This window comes from Anas acuta, chromosome 5, assembly GCF_963932015.1.
Source record: "Anas acuta chromosome 5, bAnaAcu1.1, whole genome shotgun sequence".
Lineage (NCBI taxonomy): Eukaryota > Metazoa > Chordata > Aves > Anseriformes > Anatidae > Anas > Anas acuta.
The window spans coordinates 44,561,228-44,587,299 of NC_088983.1; the positions used below are offsets into that span (position 1 = coordinate 44,561,228).

At 35.7% G+C, this 26,072-nt stretch overlaps 1 protein-coding gene across 9 annotated transcripts in view; it reads left to right on the forward strand.

Annotated features, from left to right (window-relative positions):
• The window catches only part of AKAP6 (A-kinase anchoring protein 6), a 284,618-nt gene that overhangs the window by 67,475 nt on the left and 191,071 nt on the right, over positions 1 to 26,072 (forward strand). The window contains exon 1 of one of the 9 annotated variants that reach the window (XM_068684449.1): positions 12,811 to 13,013. The exons of the other annotated variants lie outside the window; for them this stretch is intronic. Coding sequence (XP_068540550.1) covers positions 12,897 to 13,013 — 117 coding nt within the window. The 5' untranslated portion in view covers positions 12,811 to 12,896. Of the gene's footprint in view, positions 1 to 12,810; positions 13,014 to 26,072 lie in introns of those variants that run through there. 9 annotated transcript variants of the gene reach the window in all.

Sequence of the window (26,072 nt, forward strand, 5' to 3'; positions counted from 1 at the left end):
TATGACTTGTTGCTCACTAGAGGTTATTGTATTTAGATATGAGGAGCAACAAGTTGTTGCTCATAAATGTATGGCAGTGTTGTTATTTGTGGACTCTCAGGTCTAGAAAATAGGGTGAGAGCAAGTGGAATGGTAATTCGTTGATTTTGGCATTAATTTTGTAAAGGTGTCACTTTATGTTGCATATGAAATAAAATTAGGTATACTTCATTGAAATGAAATTCAGATAACAAAAATAAACATTCAAGGCTCCTCTGTGCAATATGGTAAGTGTTTCTGATATGATTTTGTTTCAAAGAACTATTTTAGATAGTCTACAGCTAGTGTGAGGATTTAATGCCCATATCAAAAACTCCTGAAGTGAAAGTGGTCCATACCTGTAGGGAAAAGGTAGCTTCATTTATTCTCAACTAGTTAACAAGTTCTAAATGTCTGAGACTGTATCTCAAAAGGACTCTTTTCAACTAATAACACTTTCTAAGTAATAACGAATAACTAATTTCAGTCTCTAATCCTGTTAAAGCTATGAGCTTCTCAGAAAACTTTCACCTGTGAAGTTTAAAGTTTGAAAGAGCTCAAATGTTTCAGATGAATGCTTAGGGGGAATGAAATTCTTCATACTCTCAACAGACATAAGTAAAAACAAAATTCACTGAAGAATTTATTAGAGCATTTTCTTAAAATAGTTGACTTGGATGTCCACTGAAAATTTGAAGCAATTAGGAAATTATTCAGAATCTTCAAGTTCCTTATTAACTTCAGATATAAAAATAAAGTACTAGCTGCAGGTGTAGTACACATTCAGGGTTCTGAGTGTCAGGGACTTCCTTTTGGCAAGTTTGTTAATAACATTTTAGATCTTAGTTGTCTATGTAAAGTATACTTCTGCCTTAGATAAATCACTTCAAGGAAAACATGTATAAAATTACCTTGCTCTTATTCCTCAATTTTCCTTTTCAAAACCCAACCCAAAATCTCATCTGTTGACAGATCATATGTTTTTGAAGCACTTAAACACCAAATAAATAGTGATTTCACTATAAGCATATCACGTGTTATGCTGTGCTTTATGCATAGAGATTCCAAAGATTTGACAGAGTCTTTGTGGATTACAATCTAAGTAATTGCAGATGTGAGTTTGTTTATTTTTTTTAGCCAGATGGCTTAATATAAATACAGCATATGCAGAAATATGCTACCTGACTGGCTGCAAATCAAAAACAAGTTTGCTTATGAAAGTATGGTGACTGGTAATAAATTTAGCTGTATAGAACATTGCAAGTGGAATATATTTCAATAAACATTTAAAATATTCCACTGGTACGTGAACATCAGGTGGTTTTATTAGCTTTTCTTATTATCTGAGTAATTTTGTGCCTATATATATACATAATATTATGTAGCTATTATATATATTATTTTGCCATATGTGTCCAGAGTATTCCTCTTTTAGAAAAAGCCAAAATGGAAAACCTGGAGTACCAGAAATAAATCTGAGTTTCTCAAAATCTATTTCATCAAATAATTGCACTGTTTAGAAACCTTACAATATAGCATTTCTACAGTCTTGCTCAGATTGACATTTTTAATAAAAAGATGTGACTCATTTACTACATTCTTAACATGCTTTACTAAAGTAATATCACACGTTCTTTTTTTTTTTTTTTTTTAATAAGATTCATCTTGTCTTTGTAAATTTTAGGCTAAATTCTCTTCTGCCTTAGGAAAAACAAAACCACTTCTGCATCCCTTAAAATTGTCTCTCATTGGCTGTGTGCTATCAAACAAGCAGAAGCCAATGCTCTATTCTTTACAGAGCACAATGCTGGAGGTGTTTGGCATGCTCTTGACTCACCTACTGGGTCAGTGCCTTCAAGGTGAAAATGATGTTAAAGTAAATATAAATGTCTATTTGCTAGATGCTAGGTTTAGAAATTAAGTGCAAAGCTGTGCAGACTTGCCAGGACTGGTGCAAATCTGAGTCCAGAAACAAGTTCCTAGTTCTAAATAAAGAACCCCAAAACACAACAAAAGCAAACAAACTCCCTCCAACAACAGCAACAAAAACCCCACAAAGTTCACTCCCATTGAGATGTCTACACTTCTGAAATATATATGTATTCCAGAACTTCTGGTTTAGACTTCAGCAATGCACAAATGCGTGGAAGTGCACTTTGACCAAGTATAATGATTATTTCTCCCTCTTCTCACTTCATATTGCTCCTACATTAAACTGCACTAACACAGGCTTTAGAAACATGAGCTAATGTACTCTGCCAGTGGTCTCTGGAGAAATATTACAGTAAATATCAAATTTCTGCACAGATGTTACCTATTAGTCTTCTCTAGTCTCTATCCTAATCTGACTCAAACACAAATGTTTACTGGATGTAATGATATAAATACTTTTCAGTATGATGAGAAATGTTGTATCTTAACTCATCATGCAAATGAATTAATGAAAATGTTTGCTGGGGAGTGTATTTTGTTGCTTAGTACACATAGATGTGATGAAAATTATGCTACTGATGTCCAGACTTGGCAGGAAAAAAAAATATTATTTTGAAGGTATGAGTGAGAGTTAATGTCAGCTTTTTAAGTTAAATCAGTGACATTATATCATTGTTCTTACTTGAAAGTAAGAATGCCAATGAGAATTTTTATTAGAGTACCTGTGACTGTTGAAAGAATTGATTTTATAAATATATATATTTATGTAATTATATATTTTTATATATGCTTCAACATACAAAAAGCAGTGCCACATAAATCCTCCTGGTGTTTTATTTCTCAGGGGTTAGTTTGAGTCTATATATAGCTTAGAAGGAAGGATATTGTTATGTTTTATAACATGCATCTGGTTCTGATCCACATTGTGAACTATTATGTTTACACATGGTTTTTTACTTTGCATATTTTTGTAGGCTTTGTGGACGTATTTCTTATCAGTTGCTATACTTGGTGGGGTTTGTTTCTTTTTCAACTTATAGTTACATGTCCCTTATAATAGGTATGTAAAAACTATAATATGACTTAAGATAGTAGTCAAAGAACAGACACAGAAAGTTGCACAAAATGTAAGGGATTCTTTTTTTTGCTTTATTATTGTCAAAATTGCCTGATGAGCTTTTATAGTGAGAGAGTTGAAAGAAATTTTGGGTTATGGCATGATTGCTGTCTGAATGTCAGTAATATAACACTTGAATTTCAGTAAGAAGCAAAAACAAATTCCACAAGTTTGTAGTTTTTAAATATCCTTTAGTACTTGCCTCTTGCATTGGATGAATTCTTCCTCAGAATCCCTTTACTGGTTAACTGGTTTACTGGTTAAGAGTGAATCTTCTGTGAACTTGCGTGATTTCTTTGCAAATCAAGTAAATTCTCACAGTTGATAAGCAAGCAAGCACAGCAACAAGGTGTGCATTTTCTTGGAGAAAGCAAGTGCCATGTCTGTATAACTGTGCTTATATTTATAATTTAGCTGTTGCCCTAAAGATAGAAATACTCTTAGTGTGCCCCATTTCCCATATTTTCTATTCGCAGCATCAGCTGTTTTCCCATTTCTCTGACACAGCTCCCATCCCATAACTGACTTGGGTGTGAGGTACCTTCCAGGGGATTGAGCTGCACTTGGCATGGCCTTGCCCACTCTTGATCTGCCTCCCTGGGACAGCCTGGGAACTGTGCCGAGCCCTGAGTTTTCCCTAGGGTTTCCCTAGATTGCTCCAGACCTTGGCCCATTGTCTGTATCTAACAAATACAGCTGGGCTGCACTGCTGGCCGAGAGCGTAGCTTCAGGCTTGTGTCTGACTGGCAGTGCCACTTTGCCAAAAAGGTTGTAAAAACAAACTAGATTATCTTTCTTGGATTGTTTTATGCTTCCCTGAGTTGTGGGTAAAGAAGTGTTACCAGTGTTACATGTGTTTGTGCAAAAGATTTGATTGCATTTCATGTAACTATCTCTATTGATGTTGTGCAGACTCAGAGACAGAGGAACAAGCTTTTGCTTTGAACAGGAACAGAACTATTTACAATGGAATGAGCAGAAATGGGGAGCAATAGGAGAATTCATATTTATGGGTTCCATCTGTTAAACCTTTATGAATGCATTCTCCTCTTTCTCTCTGTGAAGGACTCCCTGGAGGAAGACAATAGCTTTTGTGGAGGCAGTTGTAATTCTAGGCATTTCAAAAGGTGGAACACATTTTTTTGGAAATGTTTCTATTTCTTTTTGGGAAACACGTGTAATGCAGAAAGCCTAAAACAGCACTGCATTAGATGTTGTAGTACTCCAAAATTCTGACAGACCTTTCATAAGTTCTCATGAAACAGAAAATCTGCTGAATCTGTTAATGCATCTTGACTTCCCCTTCCCACTGAGCAGTGCCCATACTGCTCATAATCTGCACTGGCTGAGAATACACGTTTTGCACCTTTCAGTAAAATTTATCGATCCTTTTCTCCTTAGTTAGCCCCACAGCTGTACCTGCCCTATCAGTAGTTAAAAACTTCAAATGGGACTTGAATCATGTTACAGCATACTGACTTAATGAATTCAAACATTCAAAAAGCAAGAAAGCAAGTAATCTTTCTGTGGTATAGGTTCTTCAGATTTTACTATAATTTATATGGTAATGTATAGGAAATGGATTTTATATTTGCATTTCCAATATGATTATGATTGGACAGTCTGAAATATGTTCTAATTAACATATGTATAAGGACATATGTGCATAAATGCATGTGTGTGTGTATATAGCATGCTTACAATACAATAAAAGAAATTTAGTGCTATCACTACCTCAGTATTTGTATATCCGCTTATTCCTCATCCAAGATTCTTGTGATTTATCCATCCTAAACTGTTTGATCTACTGTGTTACAACTCACCATAATACATCATTTAATCCATATGTATTTGTAAGAGCTCTGTGCTTGCCATTGGCCACAAGCTGAACTGTAATTCAATAACTGGTCTCTTGCTCTCCATAGCTATTGAGGGCTATTCTATGTCTATGTGTCTATTTAGCACACTGACAGAAGAAAAACATCTGACATGATGGAATATTGTTAGTGTCCTTTGGGAAGCAAGAATTGACTTGAGGAGCAATGTTATATTGTACCTTTAGATATGCTAAAATTACCCAAATATCTCCCAGAATAGTAGGGTCAGTATTGTTTTTTTTTTTTTTCTTTTCAAAGCTATTAAACTGTCCAGGATGAGCAGAACGGTTCATAGACCACTCCATCACCTTCTGTGAGAAGCACGTCTGGAATTCATCACTATATCTCAACGCTGTCCAGCAGCTAGGATACAAAATCATTAGATGGAAGTTTGTAAAATCAGTAGCCAGCTATGCTCTATAATCATAGAACTGAAATACTAAACTGAATATTCTTATTTGCTATTCAACAGTTATTTTGAGGCTATATTTTTAAGAAACAAGCAGGGCTAGAAAAAATAAGTGTAGGATTTTGGGGGTAATACATAAATTTTACAGTCTGTGCACTTAAGACTATCATCACATATCGTGAGAATCAGGACAAAAGAAGGAAGGATATTTCCGAGGACAGTGCAGTAAAACTTGCCTGTGTGTGATACCTTTTAAGCTATCTTGTGTTTTGAATATCCTTTTTGCCATGTAATTGTTACATTTGCAAGTAAATAATGAAGATAAGGTGACTTCAAACATAAGGTTTAAGAATTTCAAAGAAAAAGATGATTCAGTGGAAAGGCCAAGAGCATGTCAGCACAGAAGACATCAGCACAGAAGTGCACCTGAGCAAGCGGAGGATTGGCTTGCTCTAAGGACTGAAGAAGCAAGGCGCTCCTTCATAGGGGCGCACACTAGAGGGGCGTGCACTCGGGTTAGGAAATGATCTGAGCCAAATGGTTCCTTGCGGAGCATGATGCTGTACCCCCCACCCCATCTCTGCCAAGAAGGGCCAATAGCTGCATTTGCTGTGCTTGTGAAAATGTTCATATGGTGGTGCTTAGAGATGGAATGAAACCTCGGGAGAAAATATTTCTTTGGTGAGGTCATCGGGAATTCTTTCATACAGCATTTATAGGGACTTTCTGAAAGTTCAGATGCCTGTTTTCATGGTGAAGACAGAACAGTTTATTACACATTTATTCTCATTCGCATTAGGACCCCTTCAATACCTATTTTTCTAGGTATAGGGCTAGCATTGTATCTTGCAATGGATAATTTCGGTACATTGTGTTGAATTAGCAAACGTTACACAGTGTGTAACCTGTAAATGTGTGTAACCTGATATGAATTCTCATGTATGATGCACACAAATATAATCTCTTCAAAGAGTAGTTTAAGTATCCACACTGTTTACGAATATCAGCCAGCACTTCCACATGAAGGAGTAATGCAGGATTAAGAAAGAAAATAGCATACAAGGGAAAGGAGCCAGTCTGTTTTCTCAAGAGGAACATTGCATCTCTGGGTATGAATAACTTTGGGTTTCTTTGAAGGAAAACAATGCATTGACAATGCTATATTATTTTTGAAACGTGAGGTAGAATAAGTAAGAAATGCTGAAACCATGCTTTTACTGCATTACAATTTAAATTAAATGCTTTTGCTTTTATCTGAGATCTGAAAGGATAGCTTTCCTGACTCAAATCTGTTCCAGATTTTCTTGATCCTAATTACCAGTGAAACAATTACAATATATTTTCTCTATAACTATTCCTCTTTTTCTTTCTCTCCCTTTTTCCTGCCTGCCCTCCTCTCCCCCCCTTTTTTCTGACTTCATGGTGATCTCCACTGCAATTTAATCCACTGTTCTCAGTTTTATAGTCAAAATATACATGACTGATCTGTGTATTTTGTACCAGGTCTTAATTGTATGGCTTGTGCTACTCTGTTGTCCCATGTAGGAGATCTGAAAAAAATATTGAATGGGAATGACAATGTGATATTAATATAAAGTTCATAATATGTTTCAATTATCGTAGCAATTACTTGAAAAGTTACCAGGGAATAATCCGCATTATGTATAGGTATCTTAGAAACTGGTGAAAGTGATTTTTCCTCTGTTCAAAGGAATACATAGGGGTTGACCAGCATAGAGCAGCTCAGTTTTGAAGTTCCAAATAGTTTCTTCACATTGCTATCTTTATTTTTACAGCTTCTCCCTTCTGCTTTCTTTTTCTTTCTGCCTTTTTTCCCCCCAAGTGCTCATGATTTTTCTCTTTCCAATCCCCCATCTGATTCTTGTCCTTTTTCATTTCATCTTCCTGCTTGTCCTTCACTGAAACACATTGCCGAGTCATCTGCTACCATGCTGAATTGCTATTTTAAAAAGCAGTTTTCTTTCTTTCCTTACCTGGACCAATGCCATGTTCTGTGGAGAGGGCAAGAGCCTGCCAGAGCGTGTGTTTAAGGAATGCTTACTGCATTGGAAATGAAGCAGGGAAGTGAAGGACAATGCGAGTCTCTGTGCATGGGCACTATTTCATTCTAGTAGGCGTGTTTTTGTTTTTTTTTGTAAAGTCTGATTTTGTTCATTTTCTATGACCATAGAAGTATAAATAGGAAATTCACTTTAAAATCTTTAATACATTCTCCAGTATGCTGAAAGAAAAGGAAAAAAACAAAAAAACACCAAACAAACAAAGAAAAAAAAAAAAAACAAAAACCAAACACCAAACGCAAACCAAACCAACCAAACAAAAACCAACCAAACCACAGATTTTAAGGGTGTAAGACTTGATTCTGCTTCAAAGAGTTCCTAGTACAATTGTGGTATGCCCCTGCAGTATATCAGCTAGCCAGCAGTGACGTGTTCACGCTGTCCTGTGCCCACTCATGGGACTCTAACGGGGGTTTTATGCATGGTCTTGCATCTTACCTTATTAGAGACCAATGGTCAGTTATTTCAACAGAATGGATGCGGCTTTTGTTGCCTTGCCATGTGAATAATCTGTCCTTCAATAAGAAATACAATTATAGAAAGGATGCAGCTTAATATTGGTAGGGCAAAATGGCAGTTAAGAAGTAAATATACATTAGAAATCTGCAATAATTCATCCAGAATTTTCCATTAAACTGAAATTGCTGAATGATTCAAGTCCACTCTGAAGGCCTCCCTTCATCAAGCTTCTGTGCTGGTAGGCTTCACTCTTGCAGTTGGGATATCACCTGGTTTGTGGGTGTCTGCCTGTCAGTGCCAAAATGAACAACAAAAATGTTACATCTATAACATCTGTACATCTATAAACATCTATATTAGTAATAGTAAACTAGATAGTTAATCTGTGATCGGGACACAGTTTTGCAAACATGGATGATGTTTTTTGTGTTCCTGAGTAACTCTTTAACTATATAGGACCTCTTAAATGTGGAATTTAGTAGCACACATTTGAATTTTTGCCTTTTTAGCATGAAAACAACACACTTATATGTCGTACCCTGTTATTTCTACAAAGGATTAAATTGGCTTTCTTGCAGTACACCCCCATTAGGGCAATTACTTTTGCAAGGTATGAGTTTTATTTCATGTAGTATTGTAGGAAAATCTCTGTAATTTGTCTCCTTGGTTCATTGTCTAGGAAGATTTTCTTTTAGGGAGAGGAATTAGAAATTTTAAATAATATTGATGTTGTGTGTAGTTAACTGCGTTTGTTATATACATTCTTTTATTTATTTATTTATTTATTTTTCTGTTCTTATCACATTTGTGAGAACACGGTGAATGTGGTGACATAGAAGGCTAGAATTTCTGTAAAAATTAAGCAAAACATGAAAACTCAGAGCCTCTGTGTACTAGTCTTTAGTGGTAAGGCTTAGTGAGTTGGAATAGCTGAAAAGCACGGTGCAGCTGTGGTTGTGTTGCAGCACCACCTGGTGCTCCCGGCGGCTGAGTGAATGAATGAATGTCTGAGCAGCTGCTGCCGGGGCAAAAACCAAGCAAGCAAAAAGCTGGGTTGGTATCACATGCACACAGCTTTGGAGCATCAATAGTGATGTGCAAGCTTTTTTTTTTTTTTTTTTTTTTTTTTTTTTTTTTTTTTTTTTTTTTAAATAGTTTATCTGAAAAAAAATATGTTCATAACATGTTAAATTACCATAATAAGATTTACAAAATAAAATGCTTGGTCATGCAATGGTAAAGCTGATAGAGAGTCTTTAGGGAAGCATGTCTGCATTTATGTATATACTGATATTTATAAATATTTGTACTGATACTCCCTTGAAATATTAGATTTCTACCATGCTTTAGATGAAAAAAATATCTGCCTGACTGTGATGTTAATGGGAGACAGCGTGCAACTTAAAGATACCCCTGAACAGAGGGCCCCCTGTATAACCCGACAAGTTTCTTTTTAGAGATTATAGAATTACAGCTTCTCCGGTTCTGAAGGGGCCACTAGAAAAAATGATATCTTCGTAGTTTTTACACACTATTTTTAAGTTGTTTACCCAGCGTGAGTTAGCACGATTTCCCCCCCCACCCCCCCAACTGAATACTTGATATAGTGCAGACCAGATAGACGCAACAGGACTTTTACTGAAGTCCAAAATGAACTGATAGCAAAATCAGGAGCAAGAACGAGTCCTTTCAGTCCCACAAATCCACTGGACCACTGCTGTTGTCATCACCTCAATCCTCCCTGGCTGCCCCTAAGGCAAGCTCGTTCTCTTTAATAGCATTGTTCTTTAACTGTGTTGTTTACATCTGACAATTTATTTTAATCAAAATGGGCTTTTGTAGTAAGCATTATTACAAAACAAGTTTTCTGGGAGAAGTGCAGACATCAATATAGCAACATCCTGGTAATAGAAAGTATTCCAGCATGATAAAATTTTAGCAGGAGAAATGCCCATACACATTAAGTAGACCGTAACGGATTTTGCTTAACTTCCTTTGATAAGTTAATGACTGTCTAAATATCTTTCTGAATTTGGAAACACAATAAACTCATCCTTTTATCCAAATGTACTTGTGTTTTCCTTCACTGCCAAAAAAAAAAAAAAAAAAAAAAAAAAAAAGCAATAAAAAGAGATAAAATAAACAGCTTTTTTTTTGAGCTTCCAAGTTCAGCCCATATGAGCTGGCACATATCCTCAGAAATTTCGGCCCTCTGCCTTAAAAATATGTGAGCTTTCTCTATTTTTTTTTCCTTCTGTGAAGTCCTATAAGAATTATTCACGCATAACATGTACAGCTGTGCACATCAAATGCTAGTAAGAAGCAATGTGAACTATACAACAAAATAGTGTACTCATTTTCAGTGTGGGATGAATAAGGGACTGGCAGTCCGCTGAAGCAGTGATAAGACCAAGATTTTCATATGTTGCGTTTCCCCTAAGCTCTGTTTTCTTTCTCTTACCTTAGAACAATATGTGCATTCATATAACTGTGAAATAAAACTATTTGGCCTTTTGTGCAGTTTCACTTCGTTGTAGCTCAGATGGACTGAAAGAGCAGCTGAATAACTTGATATTGAAAACTTAAAGGTCATGAATATTGGATGTACCAGCTGTTTCCATTAAAAAAAATAAAAATGAATGATGTAATCCTATTGCCTAGAAATGTCTGGAATGTGACAATCAGTCAGTTGGAATAGGAGAGGGAAAACCAGTTTTAACCAGCCTTTCATTTCCTAGGAAAGACCATATTTAGAGTTTCGCATGATTAAATCCTTCAGGGCAAAAGCTGAAACTGTCATTTGTCTAGCTATTTATTCTCTGTGAAATATTAGAAATGCAATTTAGACAAAGCATTCCTCTGCAGTAGCCTTACTCAGCTTTTGGTTTTTCAGGAGGGTGATGAAATGTTGTAACAGAAAAGTCTGGCTCCACTTAGCATCTTTCAATTACATTATATATCTCTGAATATGTCAAGTCATACTTTGTAATGGTAACACATTGAGGAATATTTAATAGGATAATCGGCTTGAAAAGTGTGGGTGAGATCTGCAGATTCATCTGTTTTCTGTGCACTCCTTTAGTAGAATAAAGAAGAATAAATAGGAAGCCAGCATGTGCATCCTAAGCACCACTCTTAATTTCTTAGATTCTGAAAGAAATAATTTGAAAATGTAGGGAGGAATAGATTAAACCTTCATTTTTTTTTGCTGTGTGCAGAAGGGAGATATGCTATAACAAAGGGATACAGGGTAGATATGCAGAGAATAAAATGATTTAGTTTCTCAGTGATTCTCAGTTTAAATGCCAGCAATGAAAATGCCAAAGGCACTATTCACTGGTATTTTCTTAACAAAAAGGAGATTTTAAAGTCTGCTACTTCTCTGTGCCTCACATAGGTGCATTTATTTGCATATTTTTTTCTGAAGACATTAAATAAATACAGATACATCCAATAGGACCAGCAGCTGGGACAAGTTTGTTTTCAAATTGATTTGTTCTTTTGAATTAAATTATGATGATGCTCAGACTGCAAAATCTGCATGCTAGAACTTCTTTTTTGTTTTCTTTGGTTTATTTCTTGCTTGTTTTCCCCTTTTCATTTATGATGATTTAGGGGGTGCTCAGGGAAAATTTTGGTGAAATTATGAGCAAACTAGTAATAAAGAAAATACTAGTTAATGAAGTTTAAGTTTGAATATGTCCGTTCTGGTATTTAGACTCAATTATATTATCTGAAATAAAGTAATGGTATACTCCACACATAGCTGCACATGTGTGAATCAGTAAAAGCCGAGTATGAAAGGGATTTTACTTTTGGTCTCTTGTATCCCATTTGAGAATCACAGAAACATATTGGGCTGTAAAACCCATTTTTTTGGGTCATGGGTGATGAGTCACATACATAAACTGGGTGTCATGGAGAGAAAGGCTATGCTGCTTTTGAGCGCTTGACTTTTTCCAGGTAGGTGCTTCAAAAGTTTATTTACACAATTTTGATTTAAAATAAGATTTTTTCGCCCCCTGAAGATTTATATAAATGGAAAACTTGAAACAAAATGTTCTCACACTCCTAACTCCATTCACCCACCCGTGCTTCTTGATTGTCTGCAGCTCACGTGTATTTACAATCTCCTTTAGAAGAAATTTTTCTCTTAATGGTGTTCCTGCTTGTGGTGCTTTTAGAAAAGCTTGTCCTGTGTGCGTGCGCACAAGCTGGCTGACTATTATAGCTGTCATCTGGGACGGTCGGAGGAGCTGTTTGTCGTGGTTGCATCTGTGAGGTTAGATCTGCCACTATTGGAAGTATGAGAACGGGTGGGAGCAAGAAAGCTGATCCAGGAACAAAAAAGAAGAAAGGAGCGGGGGGAGGAATGGGAATGAACAGCAAATGAGGGTGTGGAGGTATGACTGAGCCTTTCGACATGACTTTGAAATAGTTAGACAGCTAGGGAATTTGGAAAGAATTCAGGGCAAATGGGGGGGAAGCTGAGGCCCTGTACAGAAGAGGGAGCCCTCTTCAAGAGAACTGAGGGGAAGGTAAGAGTCCAGTTGTAATAAGTTCAGCTCTTTAAGCGCTTTTCTCCTCCTACCCATAACATAATAAGTGATGCCTGCAAATGTGACCATTACCAAAGTAACAGTCTCTGTTTTGTAAGTGATGAATCACTCCATTGGGGAAGTTATAACTTCCTATTAATACATTTGTTCCAAGCAGATGATCTACCAGGTCCTAAAATAAATTCTAAACTTCCTAACATTAACCCAGTAAATATTTCCATCCTAGTCGAAGCTTAAAAATGAAAATCAGAATAAGCTGGGGGGCAGATATTTACTTTTACCCTGTGAATTAGAGCCTGGTTTGTCTCTGCGATCAGCTTTATGGGGTTACCAAGTGACCGGTATCATACTGGATTCCTTCCTGTCATAGTGCCACGAGCATTCTGCTGGAACTTAGGTCACTGCTTAAAATAACCTTGCTAATTGCAAGTCTACAAGTGTGGGATGAAATTTCAGTTAGCTGCCATACAGCAGAGCTGGATGCTGAGAAATCACGACTGTAGCTCCAAACATGCAAGCAAAGAGCAGGCAGGCCTAAACTTGATCTGCACAGTCGCTCAGGTAGAGGCAGCAGATTATTTGCTATATTTCATGCAAAACAAAAGCTGTTGACTCGGCACTGAAGATGGATTGGGTTGCATATCATCTGTGGCTTACATGTCTGTCTTGTAAACAGACCCTTTTTTTCTGAATTGCTGGTTGTGTGTAACTCCTTTAGCTGAGGATAAGAGATGGGACAGTCATTTTTTTGCAAAGCTGATACCTGAAAAATCTCCCTCCAGTATAAATGAGGTAAGACCACCATTAAAGTGAAAAGCTTTCCAAAACATAGGAAATATCTAAAGCAATAAACTATCCATTTGAATTTTTAATCAGTAAAGGCAATTTTTGTTTTTTAATCCATAGTTTTTCAAATTCTAAAGAAGTATTGCATGACCTAAACGTATTTGGTTTGAAATAATGTTTCATTTCCTGTGCACTGTAAATCTAACATGTAAAATGGACAGATCTTTTCCCCAATGGATGTAGATTTCTGAATGTTGAGAGAAGTGTTTGGCCTCTTTCACTCCTTGTACTACATAATGTAAACTTTCTGCAATTGCAGTCTTTTGTTTAAACAATTTAAGTCATTCACTTCTGAAAGGAAAAAGATATTTGTTGTGTGTAAATGTTTCAATGTCATGTGTCCCTTGTGTCGATGGGGAGTTTATAACTTTTTTTTGTAGTTGAAACTTAATGCTCAGTCTTCTCTATTCCCTGAGACATTACTCAGCTAACTTTTATAGGTCACAGTATAATTAGAAATAGACACTGTATGATTATAATTACATTACTTTGATGAAAACTTTGACCTATATTGTGAAGAGATGTGTTCAGTAAAGCTTCAGGAAACATACTGAAGATAGCATTAACAATAGAAAATATTTTGTCCCTACATCCATATTTTGTGATCTGTTAGAAATTCACTGAATTCTGTAGCTCTTCACAGGGAGACTGAATGTGATATATGAACAGTGGCCAATTAAGTATACACTCTTGTTTAATACTGTTATAGTCCTTTAGGAGACCTTTTTCAAAATATTCTGTGAGCTGTAACTTTTCCGAAGGCCCTTTGGTTTATTCTTCTTCTCAGCTAACAAAGTTGCATGCATGCAATGTCTGGAGGAATATGCTTAGACTGCTCAGAACTGTCTGTTCCCTTTGCATTCTTTTGAAATTGCATCTACAGGAAAAGTTCAGGAATTTTTGGTTAAACAAGGTGGTTTTCTTCAAAGATTTGCATTGGAATAAGATGATAAAGCCTTTTGACTTCCCTGAAGCAGAAGTTGGCAATGGATGGGCAATTGTTGACTGGTGTGTTGTTTTGTACAAAGTGCCAGAATAATGGGAAGCCAGCCATAGATTATGGCAACTGTTTCAACTGCTGTTTGGGTAGAATTTCTCACTCCTTTTAAAAGGTTTTAAGTTTTGCTGTTTTGCTGCCCATGCATCATTTACCAATTGCTCTTGATTAGACTTTGCTGGCTAAGGAAGTTACAACCTTTATCTCTGTAATGGTAGTGCACACTGTCGTCTTCTCCTAAACATTGTTGGTGAAAGTTTCAAGCAATGGAAAATTCTGCTACAGCCAATGTACATAGCACTGGAAGTGTAGTAGTGGCTTTTTACATAAATGTTATTGCCCCATTTCTTATCAGGTTCTGAATGCTTTTCAGATGTTTAAATGTATCATTAAAGTAGGAGTTGGAATCTATTCTGTTCCATACAGGAACTAGAAAGCTTTTTTTTTTTTTCTTTTTTTTCTTCCGTGATTATATCTATATAATCATTTTAGTTTGGGTCAAGAGTGATTACAAGCAATCTGCTATTTTTCTCCATTCTGATGTCTTGTGCTCATGCTGGAGAGCAGACTCACTGTGTGCAAGCTGCTTGTTACTGCTCAGTCATTGCTGACTAAGTGCTTCTTTTCATCTTTTCTTTCCTCAATCTCTTTGTCTTCATTCATGTTTTATTTGTTGTTGTATCCATAGTATCCATTTACTTTTGCTTTCCATCATTTGGCACTTTCCTGTGCAAGTAGTTCTTACATGCAATGGATATGTAATTGCCTTGAATGTGTAAGATGTACTCTTAGCAAGTGCAGGATTTCCTTTCCCATATTTCTTGCATGTGTTGATAAGTAAAGAAACTTTCTCAGAAATTAATATTTTTTTTCTGATTTTACTGTTTTTGCAGTATGTTTGTCTCAGAGACAAAATGTAAAATTGGAGAGTCAAGTTCAGTTTTGATTATTATCTGAGTTTTAATTTAAGTCTGCGTAATTTCTATAAATTCAAGTTGCAAATACCTTCAGGAGAGGTTTTCTGAATTGTTTTGATCTTCCAAATCCCATTTGATATTGTTTAAAATAATAATAATAATAATGAAATATAAACAGAAACGGTAGATTTTAGAGTTTCTTCACACTGACCTTCAAAAGAAGGTATGGCTGATGTTTTGGGAAAGGGTTATTACAGTGAGCAATTTTGCCATCTTTAACGTTTGTGCTTCAGTCTCAGGGTGAGATACTGTTCTGGTCATTAAGAATTATGTCTTCCTTCAGCCTTCTGCTAAGAGGGCTAAACAGTCAAGTCGGGTTTTAGTACGTTTTCTTGCTGGAAGTTAATTTATAGTAATGGGTAAGAATGGTCATTATGTCCTACTTAAAATATTAGTGTTTGGTTAATATATTTTTGGAGGGCAGGATTTTGAATTATAGGCAGTATTAGAATTTTAAGAGTCCTGATATGCTGACAAGTTGTCTGCAAAGTTGTTTTGATGGCATTGTGTTATCAAGTTCTTGTAATGTGCTCCATACACAGTTCTCCTATATATGCATGTATAAAAACGTGTTTTTCAAAATGTTGTTAATATTTGGGAAACTGAAATAACAAAATAGCAGAGATGTAGATGTGAAGGCCAGCTTTTTTTTTTTTTTTTTCCCCTTTTCTAAATCTCAGGTTATCTAAAAATAAATACTATAACTTACTTATTAGGTCATTCCTACATTGAAGAATAATAAACTAATGTTTCTTGTTGATGAGGGCATGGCTGTTAATGATGACTTCTGGATATTGGACAAACTATGGGAATTTCATTCTTGAATGAATGGTGATCTTAAAGAGGAACATAGACAACTCTCGTGGTGCTTGACTGTCTGTATCAGTGTTACCCTAAAGCTGCAGATGCGTTTTCATTATCAGTATGAGCTTGTTTGGTAGATGGCCTCACTTGATATTTGCACAATCATATTTGCTAAATGGGAAAGATATCCCAGAAGTGATATCCCTTTCACTACAATATTCTTACACTTACTAGAACAGTGGGTAGAAGGCCAAGGTCTAAAGGTTTCAAAATCATCATCTGGGTTTTGCCATAACCTTTCCATTTCAATCCTCCTGATTTCAGAAAATGGGAAGTTGACTGATAGCTGGAGGCAAAGTTCCTCATAATTTTAACAAGAATAATAGGACTTGAACATAAACTAGGATTTAGTATAAGATGATTGATATCAATTTTTCTGATTCAGCTGGATGGATAATTGCTATATCCCATATATTAATTTATTTGAAATTAAGGGTAATCTAGAGAAATAAAAGTAACTAATTACCAAAGTCAATAAAATAACTTTGAAGTTATTACATTCTGATTTTCTTGTTTCATTTCATTTTAGAGTGCGAACTTTAAATGTTCTATTAAATTAACAAAGCACAAGTGTAGAGAGACATTTACAGTAGGACTTCCTTCTTATCAGAACTAATTCCACGTGCTTCTTGATTTACTTCTTTGTATATACTTAGGGCTGCCATAATCTAAGGGTTCTATGCCATTGTTTGTGAATCGTATTATCTGAGAGAGAGAAGACTTGGTGTGGCGTAAATTCAGGATTCATTAAGGCTAAATTGATTAAAACTATTTTTGCGGAAAATATAAATATATACAAGTGAATAAAACAAAAATTGCATTTGAAGCTTGAAGTCACTTAGGTTCATTAACTTCCACACAGACAAGTTCAGCTACTGAATTTCAAAGGGATAGTTTACAGGTCCAGACATGTAAACAGCCTTTCTTTTTCTCATTGCTGTTGCTTGGAGGTAAGAGTTACACTCATCACTGAAAGCTACAGTCTAGACAAAGACAGTTTGTAACTTATCTCTGTATAGAGATCAAAATGAAATGACATATAAAGAAATGCAAGGCTGCTGGTAGATAAAACTGTTCTTCCTCAGCATAACAATTTGTCTCAACCACAAACACTGGTCATGCTGACTTGCTTAGAGATGTGGATGACACTGACTGTGAAGTGCTTTATAAATCAAGGATCCTATTCCGGGTAGCAACATGTAATAAAAATATTTGCTTATACATACTGTGTATACGTAAAAATGAATAAATATTTAAAAAGTACTGTTCATTTACTGCTTCTTTCAAGGCACTTCAGTCCTACTCTGTAATGCACAAGTGTACTTTCTCAAGAAGCATGAACATCTTAACAGCCATTAGGCCTGCCAGTGGTTTACACCAGGAAGTTTTCTTGTAAAGCTAAAACTGGCACTTTTAGGAGAATTATCCTGCTAGAGCACAAATTGACTTCCTACTGCATTGGAATAACCTATGTATGAGCATAGCACAAACTATACAGTCTTGTAACCTGTTTCTAAATTTAAGTACTTCTAACAGCAATGTTTTGTCCGATTTTTAAATAAAATATTTAGTTCTTGATACAGTATTAAAATACTAACCTCTAGCACTCTGAATCTTATAAATAGTCTGAACAAACATCCATTATTAATGATATTGCGTTTTAGATTCTGATTTAATTGGAAATACATGCTTCATTTTGTCTATTTTTATTGGATTATGTTAGAAATATTTTTGTTAAAGGACTGCAGATATGGTATAAAATGAGTTTTGGTCATTTGATATTTATACAACATTCTGCTATTTACATCTAATCAGAACTTCAAGATTTTTATGGTTTATTTTGTTTGAAAAGAAGCACACACAAATCTTTAAATACAAATCTTTACTAACCACAAGCTACCTGTGGGATGCCAATGAGATTTGGAATCGATCAACTAAATCAGATAATAAAAACTACCAGATAACATATGTTAATTGCTTTTATATGCAAAATCTACAGTAAGCATTTCAATACTTGCCTAAAACCCATTAAAGTAGTTGGGATAGTTCACATGTGTTACAATCGTACCTATCCCATAACTTCAGGTTTCCAGTTTAACCTCCATTATATTCTTTCTCAAAAACACCTGTAAAAACCTACCATATTTTTCCCTTTGTAGGCGTAGGTTAGGGTTTTTGTTTATTTTTTGCCTTTATTACATTTGAGGCCAAGAAACACAAGAACATTCTCTGTGTGTACATGACCTATATTGTACCATTTGCACACTAATGAGTAATAATTCCTAATGTGTTTTCTAATTAGTAATCATAGTACAGGGTTTGAGTTGCCCGTTAGAACATTGTTCAAAGTACATCAAAAAATTCTTTGTGCACTTTAAGTCAAATCAGAATAAAAATATTAGTAAATCGTACATTTTAGATGTCCTCAAGGTTCAGTCTGCTCTCCTTTTGTCTTTTTTCCTAGAACTTACATTTTTATTTCTTCATTTACTTAAGACTTCAAGTTTATAAAATAATAACTTGTGCTTTGTTCCAGTCTTTCAATGTTCTTCCTGGATGTAGCAAACACATTTATTTATTTATTTTTATTTTATTCTATTGTACTTAAAAAAAAAAAAAATAGACAAAAAGCACTGATATATATATATATATATATATATCAGTGCTTTTTTTTTTTCTTTTTTTTATATATATACACACACATATATCTATTCTAACCTTGATTATTGTAATAGAGAATGAGTGATACCCAGGGTGAAATAGTCCTCCTGGTACACTGGGTAGGTGGTAGCTGTTTCAGACTACTGGAAGTGCATCCACACACTTGGAGTGCTTTGTACTTGTCACTAACCCATTGGAGGACCTGCAAGAGCTTTCCAGCTGACTTGAACACTTGGCATTCTGAAGAGAGGGCAGGAAGGTCATTTCCATGTGAGCAGCCTGCAGTACAGTCTGTAAGATTATACGATCTTTCCATGTTTCTGAAACAGCAAAAAAAAAAAAAATAAATCTGTGATCCCCATAAGGGTTCATAGATTAAACGTTGGCTCTTAATGAACAACCTAAAAGGGAGCAACAGTATTAATAAAGTAAAATCTGCCCAAAGACAAGAGTTGTGCCCTTTTTGTTGTCCTCAGCAATGACTGTTGGAAAAGAACTTCAAATTCAAAAACGCGCTACAGAAGCTCTTGGAGTTTGAGTTGCACTGAGATAGCCCTTATCTTGCAAACTTCCCGCCATGCTATGAATTTTCATTATAGAAAACTTGGCAGCTCTTCACTTTTGACTTGTTCCAGAAAAGAGCTGTCACCATATTAAGGGTTTGACAAGAGAGTGGCAAGTCTTACCGTCTTTTCTCAAATGCTCTTGGAGCCACCGAGCCTTAGAGTGAACGAGGTTAGCATTCTTTGGCTTGAGGAAGTCAAAATGTTTTGATTAAAATTTTTCGCTTGTGTTCTGCATGTTTGTACAGAAGGACTGGTTTATTTTTCATGTGTTAACTTGCAGATCCTTTCATTTATTTTGATGTGTCTCACATTTCAGTAGTTTGTTGGTGCCTAAAACATTTTGTGCTATTTGTGGGATTATGCTTTGTTATTTGAAACTTAATTATTTCAAGAATGAAATTTCTGTATTTCAACAAGAGATGTTTCTCTTTTGTCTCAAATGGGAATTTTTCTTTAGGAGCAGCTCATCTCCACTGAAGGTCCTAATTAAGTTTAGGAGGAACAGGAATCTTTCTGAAAAAGGCTATAAACTGGAAACTGTAAATATCTTAAGAGAATGGCACTTATTTATTTTCTTATATGAACAATATAAAGAGATTTGTTTATCAGCAAATAGAGCTTAAACAACAAACATTTTAGGGCCCTGCAGAAACCTTGAAGACTTCTAGAAATTGACTTGTTCCATGTTGAGGGTAATTCCAAATATTCAAATGAAAAATGAGGAGAGAATAAGAACAGGATATATTTAAAGCTGAGTTGTCAGAGTAACAGGCTAGCTGCATAAAGCTTTGAAAACTTGGTGTTTTCAAAAGGATAACCATTTCACTGGAAAATTACTGAACTATTAGTGCATTAACTTTGATTTCTGCTAGTTATTTACAGTTATCTGCAGATCAAATGATGAAAGTTCTGATCAATAGAAGTGGTCTTCTCTCTGCTTCTTCACACAGCTGATGTGATTATTTACCATATTCAAGTTCTGTATGTATTCTATGAAATGACAGGAAAAAAAAAAAACAAAAAACCATGAATAATTGTCTGGCCTCAGCCAGGCTGCTATGAGGCAGTCGTAGCTATTGCACAGTGTATATGGCTACCATGAGTAAGATGCCCTTTGATTTGCATATTCGGTTTTCATGTGCAATTTTCACGGTAATTTGAACCTGTTTGATTTTTTTTTTTTAAAACTTTCACTTAGTATATATGGCTTGAAGAATGCAAGGAAATGCTCAGCAAAAAGAATTAAAACAGAATGAATAAAGGTAGTCACGTATGAGAGCTTCAAGACATACTCTGCATATTTCCACTATTGCAGAAAAAGTACAGACTTGTGTGAAGAGATCTATAAGGTATTTGAAGGATGTATTAAGAAGTCTTCGCTTTCCCATTTCAGTACATATGAATATATATGACAAGTGCACTTAGTATAAAGCTACCTCATCATTTTTTTTTCTCATTTATTTGTCATCTTAAATGATCAGTGCAAGATAAAAAGGCATATATTATTAGCCAAGTCTGATGAGTAGGCATTTGGAAAATGCTTACTGTTTCTCAAAACTTGCCTCTACTACCAGTTGCTTGACTAGATTTTCATAAAGGCTGATTTTTTTTTTCCTTTTTTTTCCCCTTCCCCAGTGGTACCTACTGTCTGTCTTCTTGCAGGAAAAACTGCTCTAGAGTAGCTGTGCCAGACTGTCTTGCAGCATGCAGTACAAAAACAGATTTCAATAAGCACCTTTTCAGGTTTCAGATTTCAATAGCCACCTTTTATACCAATTTTCTAAATATTTGTACACACTATTAAAAAAAAAAAAAAAGTTTAGCCACTAAAAATCAGTATGCTCTACTTGCTTGAAGTAAGATAAGTTGTATATTAGTCATCAAAGATATATTGTATAGTGATAACTTCAATGGAGATAGAGTCTCTGATTATTTTGATCTTGGCTAATTATGAGGTGCGCACAAATGTGTCTTATTCTGAAGGTTTCAAATGGTTTGCTGGCCATAACTTTAGGGACATTACACAGTGGAAACAGTGGAAATTCAATAATGTAAAAGCATTATTGGGTTACAGATGTCACATCACCTTCCATGTCAAATTATTTGTCATATTCAGTTAATATGTTTGGTCTCTTACACAAATGAAATTCATGCACCAATTTTACAAATGTCAGGAACATCCTGGAAATGTCTATCCCAGATTTATTACGTGCTACTCTTTCAGAAGTTCTCAGAGGTCTCTCATTTTACTGCTGTAAACTTTTGATATAGTTCTCTAGTTCCATCGTGTCCCAGGCCTTATGGCTGTATTTTTGTGCATCAGCTCTCTGAAGCTTGATGGGCCGATCAATGCCTTATATTTAAGAATCTGGCCTGTGGTGAAGGCTGCGACCAAAAAGGCTTTTTAAACTAAAGCTTAATAGGGGAATAAATGTTTGAATGCAGTCTATCTCCTCTGCAGCCAACCCCTCCTGCAGTAAAGGTACAGGCTAGCCTAGGTTTTTCATCACTGCAGCTGCTCCTGGAAGTTAGCTGGAATATCTTCCAGCAGCAACTGCCCTCCTCGACAAAAGAACCCTTTTGCTTCTTCACAGTATGTTTGAACCCTTGGCCCCAGCAGTGGCCCATATGGCAACACAAATGCAAGCTGCTGGAATCCTGAGACAGGAGCTTCCCAATTAATGTTTCAGGCATCGTTATTTAGAAGTCTGAAGTGCTTATTGAGTGATATCACATCTTCCCTTCTTGCTGTCATTTTCTTTGCAGACCAATAGTAGACTGATATACTTGCACAATAAACATCCTAATAACACATGGTGCATAAGCTACTAATAAATTATTACAGAACAGTTCCATGTCTGTTACAATCCAGGAAAACCATTACTGTTTTATCAGTTCTGTCTAAGAACCATTGATTTGACATCTATTTCACATTATTTCGAAACACGGGGATATGAGAATGTAACTCAGTTGAATCTGGAAATGACAGACTACTGTAGAAACGTACCTGCTTAGAGGTCACTGGACTAGATAATTATTTTGAAAACTTTTTTGAGCATTTTATAGTAGTAAAGTTTGCACAACAGAAAATGGATCAAGTGTATCAAGGTAGGCAAACAGGCACCTGCAATATCTGATAATTTATGTTGAAGAAATCAGTTTAAAAACAGAGCTCTTTAAGGGGGGAGGGGAGGAGGAGGCACAAGATTTTTCTGCAATGAAAAGACATCTTCCAAACTATTGGCTTTGCCATATTTCAACGAGTTTGAGAATTTTAGCAAAAGGTACTTTTGCTAAAAGTATACTACTTACTGGAATTTTGAAATGATGAAATTGTCTCTCACTTATTACAACAGTAAAGTAAAAGACAAATGGGAAAGAGAATAATGTTGAAAAAAAAAAAAAAAAAAAAGCACACCAGAGAAAGTTACTTTCAGTAGTAGATAAATTATGAGAGTGAAGAAACTTACTTTGAGGACCACTATGTTTTCAAGCTGCCGGAGGCAAGGTCAATGACCTAGTGATCTTGGAGCCCCCTGGTAGCTCTTACATTCTTCACCCAGTAAATTGTATTCATTTCCCCTAGCCCCTGAATGCTGCGGTGACACCAGCTACCATGCTTAAGAACTTCAACTATCTGGCTTAGAACTTGCAGTGGGTCTAGAGCTTTCTGTGGCAGTTGTTTTTGCTTGGTCAAACTCTGGATTTGTCATGCATGGCTATTTCCTTTGATTTAATCATATATTAAAAACATCTGCAAAAAAGTCCAAATCATGTTTGCTCTTAAGGTTTCAATAATAACGCAAATTAGAAGAAAACAATTTTATCCTTATTAGGAAACCACTTAGACGTACAACCAGGTAGACATGAAAAAAACTTTCTTGTTGTGAAAAGAGTATATTTTAAATGAAAAATAACTTGCTGAAAGCTATAAATTTTTATTTGTTTAGCCATGAAAACTCTTTCGTGTTCTTTATATATACATATAAAATCCTGCAGAGTGAGTTTAAATCATAATTTGCAAGTACGCTAAAAAAAAGAAATGTAAAAATTCTTTGGCAGATTTTTTTTTTTTTTTTCTGAAGTAAAACATTTGTACATTCTGATCAGAAATTGTCTTTTGAGGAATTGAAATGTACTTAAAAGGAAAGACCAAGTGAATAGACATTTTCTTAAATCATAATTTTTGTTCTGTATGTACAGTAGTTGTAAGACTGAATGGCAATCTGTTTTTTCTACTGAGGTTTTACTGTGAGATCAAAGGAAAGAAATTGTGTGCATAGGTTCTCTGTTGCTGATATTAACTCTAAAGCAACATATTTGTAATCTTTCATCTTTCTGTAGTTTCATGTATGTTGTAACAGAATTTCTTGAAGAGCAGAGATTTTTTTCTTTTTTTTTCCAGTTAACATCAAAGCTTAGCTTTCATCAACTCTGGAGGGTTTGTTTATGCACTTTTTCTTTGTCTACTGCAGTGTTTGCAGTTGAGGCTATTTTAGTTGACGTGGAGAGCTATGAGCTAGCTGATGGATTCAGCAGCTGCAAGTTCCGTGATCAGCTGTCTGGAAGACTGAGTGAAGTGGGCAGTTGGCAGCCAAATGGATGCAGCCCCTGTAGCATAAGAAATTCCACAGTCCGTGCTACAGGATAGTTCATGAAGGATGACAAAACTTTTACTGTAACACCACTCTGATGTAGTGCAGAAATAAAAATGCTGAGTGGATGTTTGAGATCAATGATTGCAAAAAGTCCATTTGGAAATAGTGATTTCTAAAATTCAGGCTATAACAGCTCTTAAAATAAAACTACCTATTGATAAAATAGATAAGAATTTCTATGATTTTATTTGTAGGCTATGTATCACTGCACTTGAGGTAGAGCTATGTGTATTTAGAGAGAGATGCTAGCAGATAAAACTTTTTTCACTTAGAAGTATATGGTTTATTTTATCTATCTACCACTTCTGGTAATAGCCACTGGCAATCTTTACAGCATTTCAGTAGTGTCTTATGATACTGCTCTCTTCTTTGTTTGTAAATACAAAGTGTAATAAGGACACATGACAATTATTATTATTATTATTTTTTTAATGCTAAATCACCTACAAGGAGTTAGAAAGAATGAGGACAATGAGGGCACATTGTACCAGGTCTTAATTTTGAGCCTCAATCAAATCAGGGACTTAAAACAGGTATATTATCGCTTATGTACAGGTGAGTGTCCGTGACAGTATGAGGCCACCGTTGCATTCAGTCTGATACAGACTTGTGCAGCTAACTGGGTGTAAGGTGTGGAGGGGATGAAGCACCTTTTGCTGTGCAAAAAATTGTAGCAGAACACTATCACTGCAAAACTGAACTAACAGTGTCTGAAAAGGATGTCCCTTGGCAATGAATGAGCAGCGTGGTCTGTAATAGTTGTATACCAGTTGTTTGAGACAAAGGACTTCTAATAGGCTTTCATTTTTATTTTCAAATTTACTATCTGTTGCAAGATTTTTCTTTATCACAGTCAGAATTTCTCTGAAGCATTGTTTTTCCCCCACACTTTTAGTAAGTTGCACTGGCTTCCTACTCATCTTAAAAAAATTCCTGCCATGAGCATCTCTACTTTTCAAAAGTGCCACTGTTGAACACAAGACTTGAATAAAGTCTGGAAATATCTTTCCTCCTGCAGTTTTAACAGGAAAGATACTGACCTTGAATTCTCTTGAAAGCAAATGACTTACTTCTGCTCTTAGTGGAATTACTGGTGACATTTCCATGCAGTATTGAAACTACATTCACTATTAAAGAAAAATATTCCATTCATAGCTGTGCTAGATTACATTTTGCTGAATTACATGCAAATCTAAATACCACATACAGTAGTAAGAAAGTGTACTAGGTATTACCAACTAGATTTGAGATTGTTTCCGTGCAATATGTTATTTTTTGCCAGGCAAGTATAAAGAAAAAGCATGTAAATAGGCTGCAGACTTACTAATACTTTTCTGCTAAGGAATAAGTAGCAGTAAGCAGTAAGGACTAAGTAGCAGTAACAGTATGGCAGAAGTCATCATTTTTCATAATCGTTTTCTATTGAAAAAGGGCTGATGTGAGCCTTATATAACTATTCCTCTGTCCTTTGTTCAGCCTTCACCTTCTGCCATTATATGACAGTTACAAAACACGGAAAGAGGGATAGCAACAGGAGACTAATTTTCCAGATCTTGTGCAAGATGGAGTTCCAGACCCAGTTTTCATCCATTTTATCCAAGAACCCGGTCTCCAGTGAAATGAAATCCAGTTCATGTGAAAACGGCCACAGATTCATCTGAAACTGAAGGGTCACTCATGAAAACAATGTGGTGTGATGTGGGAACAGGAAATTATGGCTCCTGAGATTCTATTCCAGAAATACCTAATAGTCTGGCCAAGTATATGGCCAAGTACAGTGTGTTCAGGGGCTGCAGGTCTACCAGTAGCTGCCACACGGGGTTAGTGTGTTCGGTAGGACTGTTGTATTGATGCTACCCGTCTGTAAGCGTGCAGTCAATCCAGGCAGTTCTTGCTTGTTTTCAGACTTGGAGTGTGTGTTCAGGTGGACTGCACAGCAAATACATAATGGGCAATGTGACCTGGACATATTTGACTTGTGCGTGCATTGTAGATATTTGTCCAGGACTTCTGGACATTGAGTATCTGGAGCTATTAATAGGGGAGTTAAA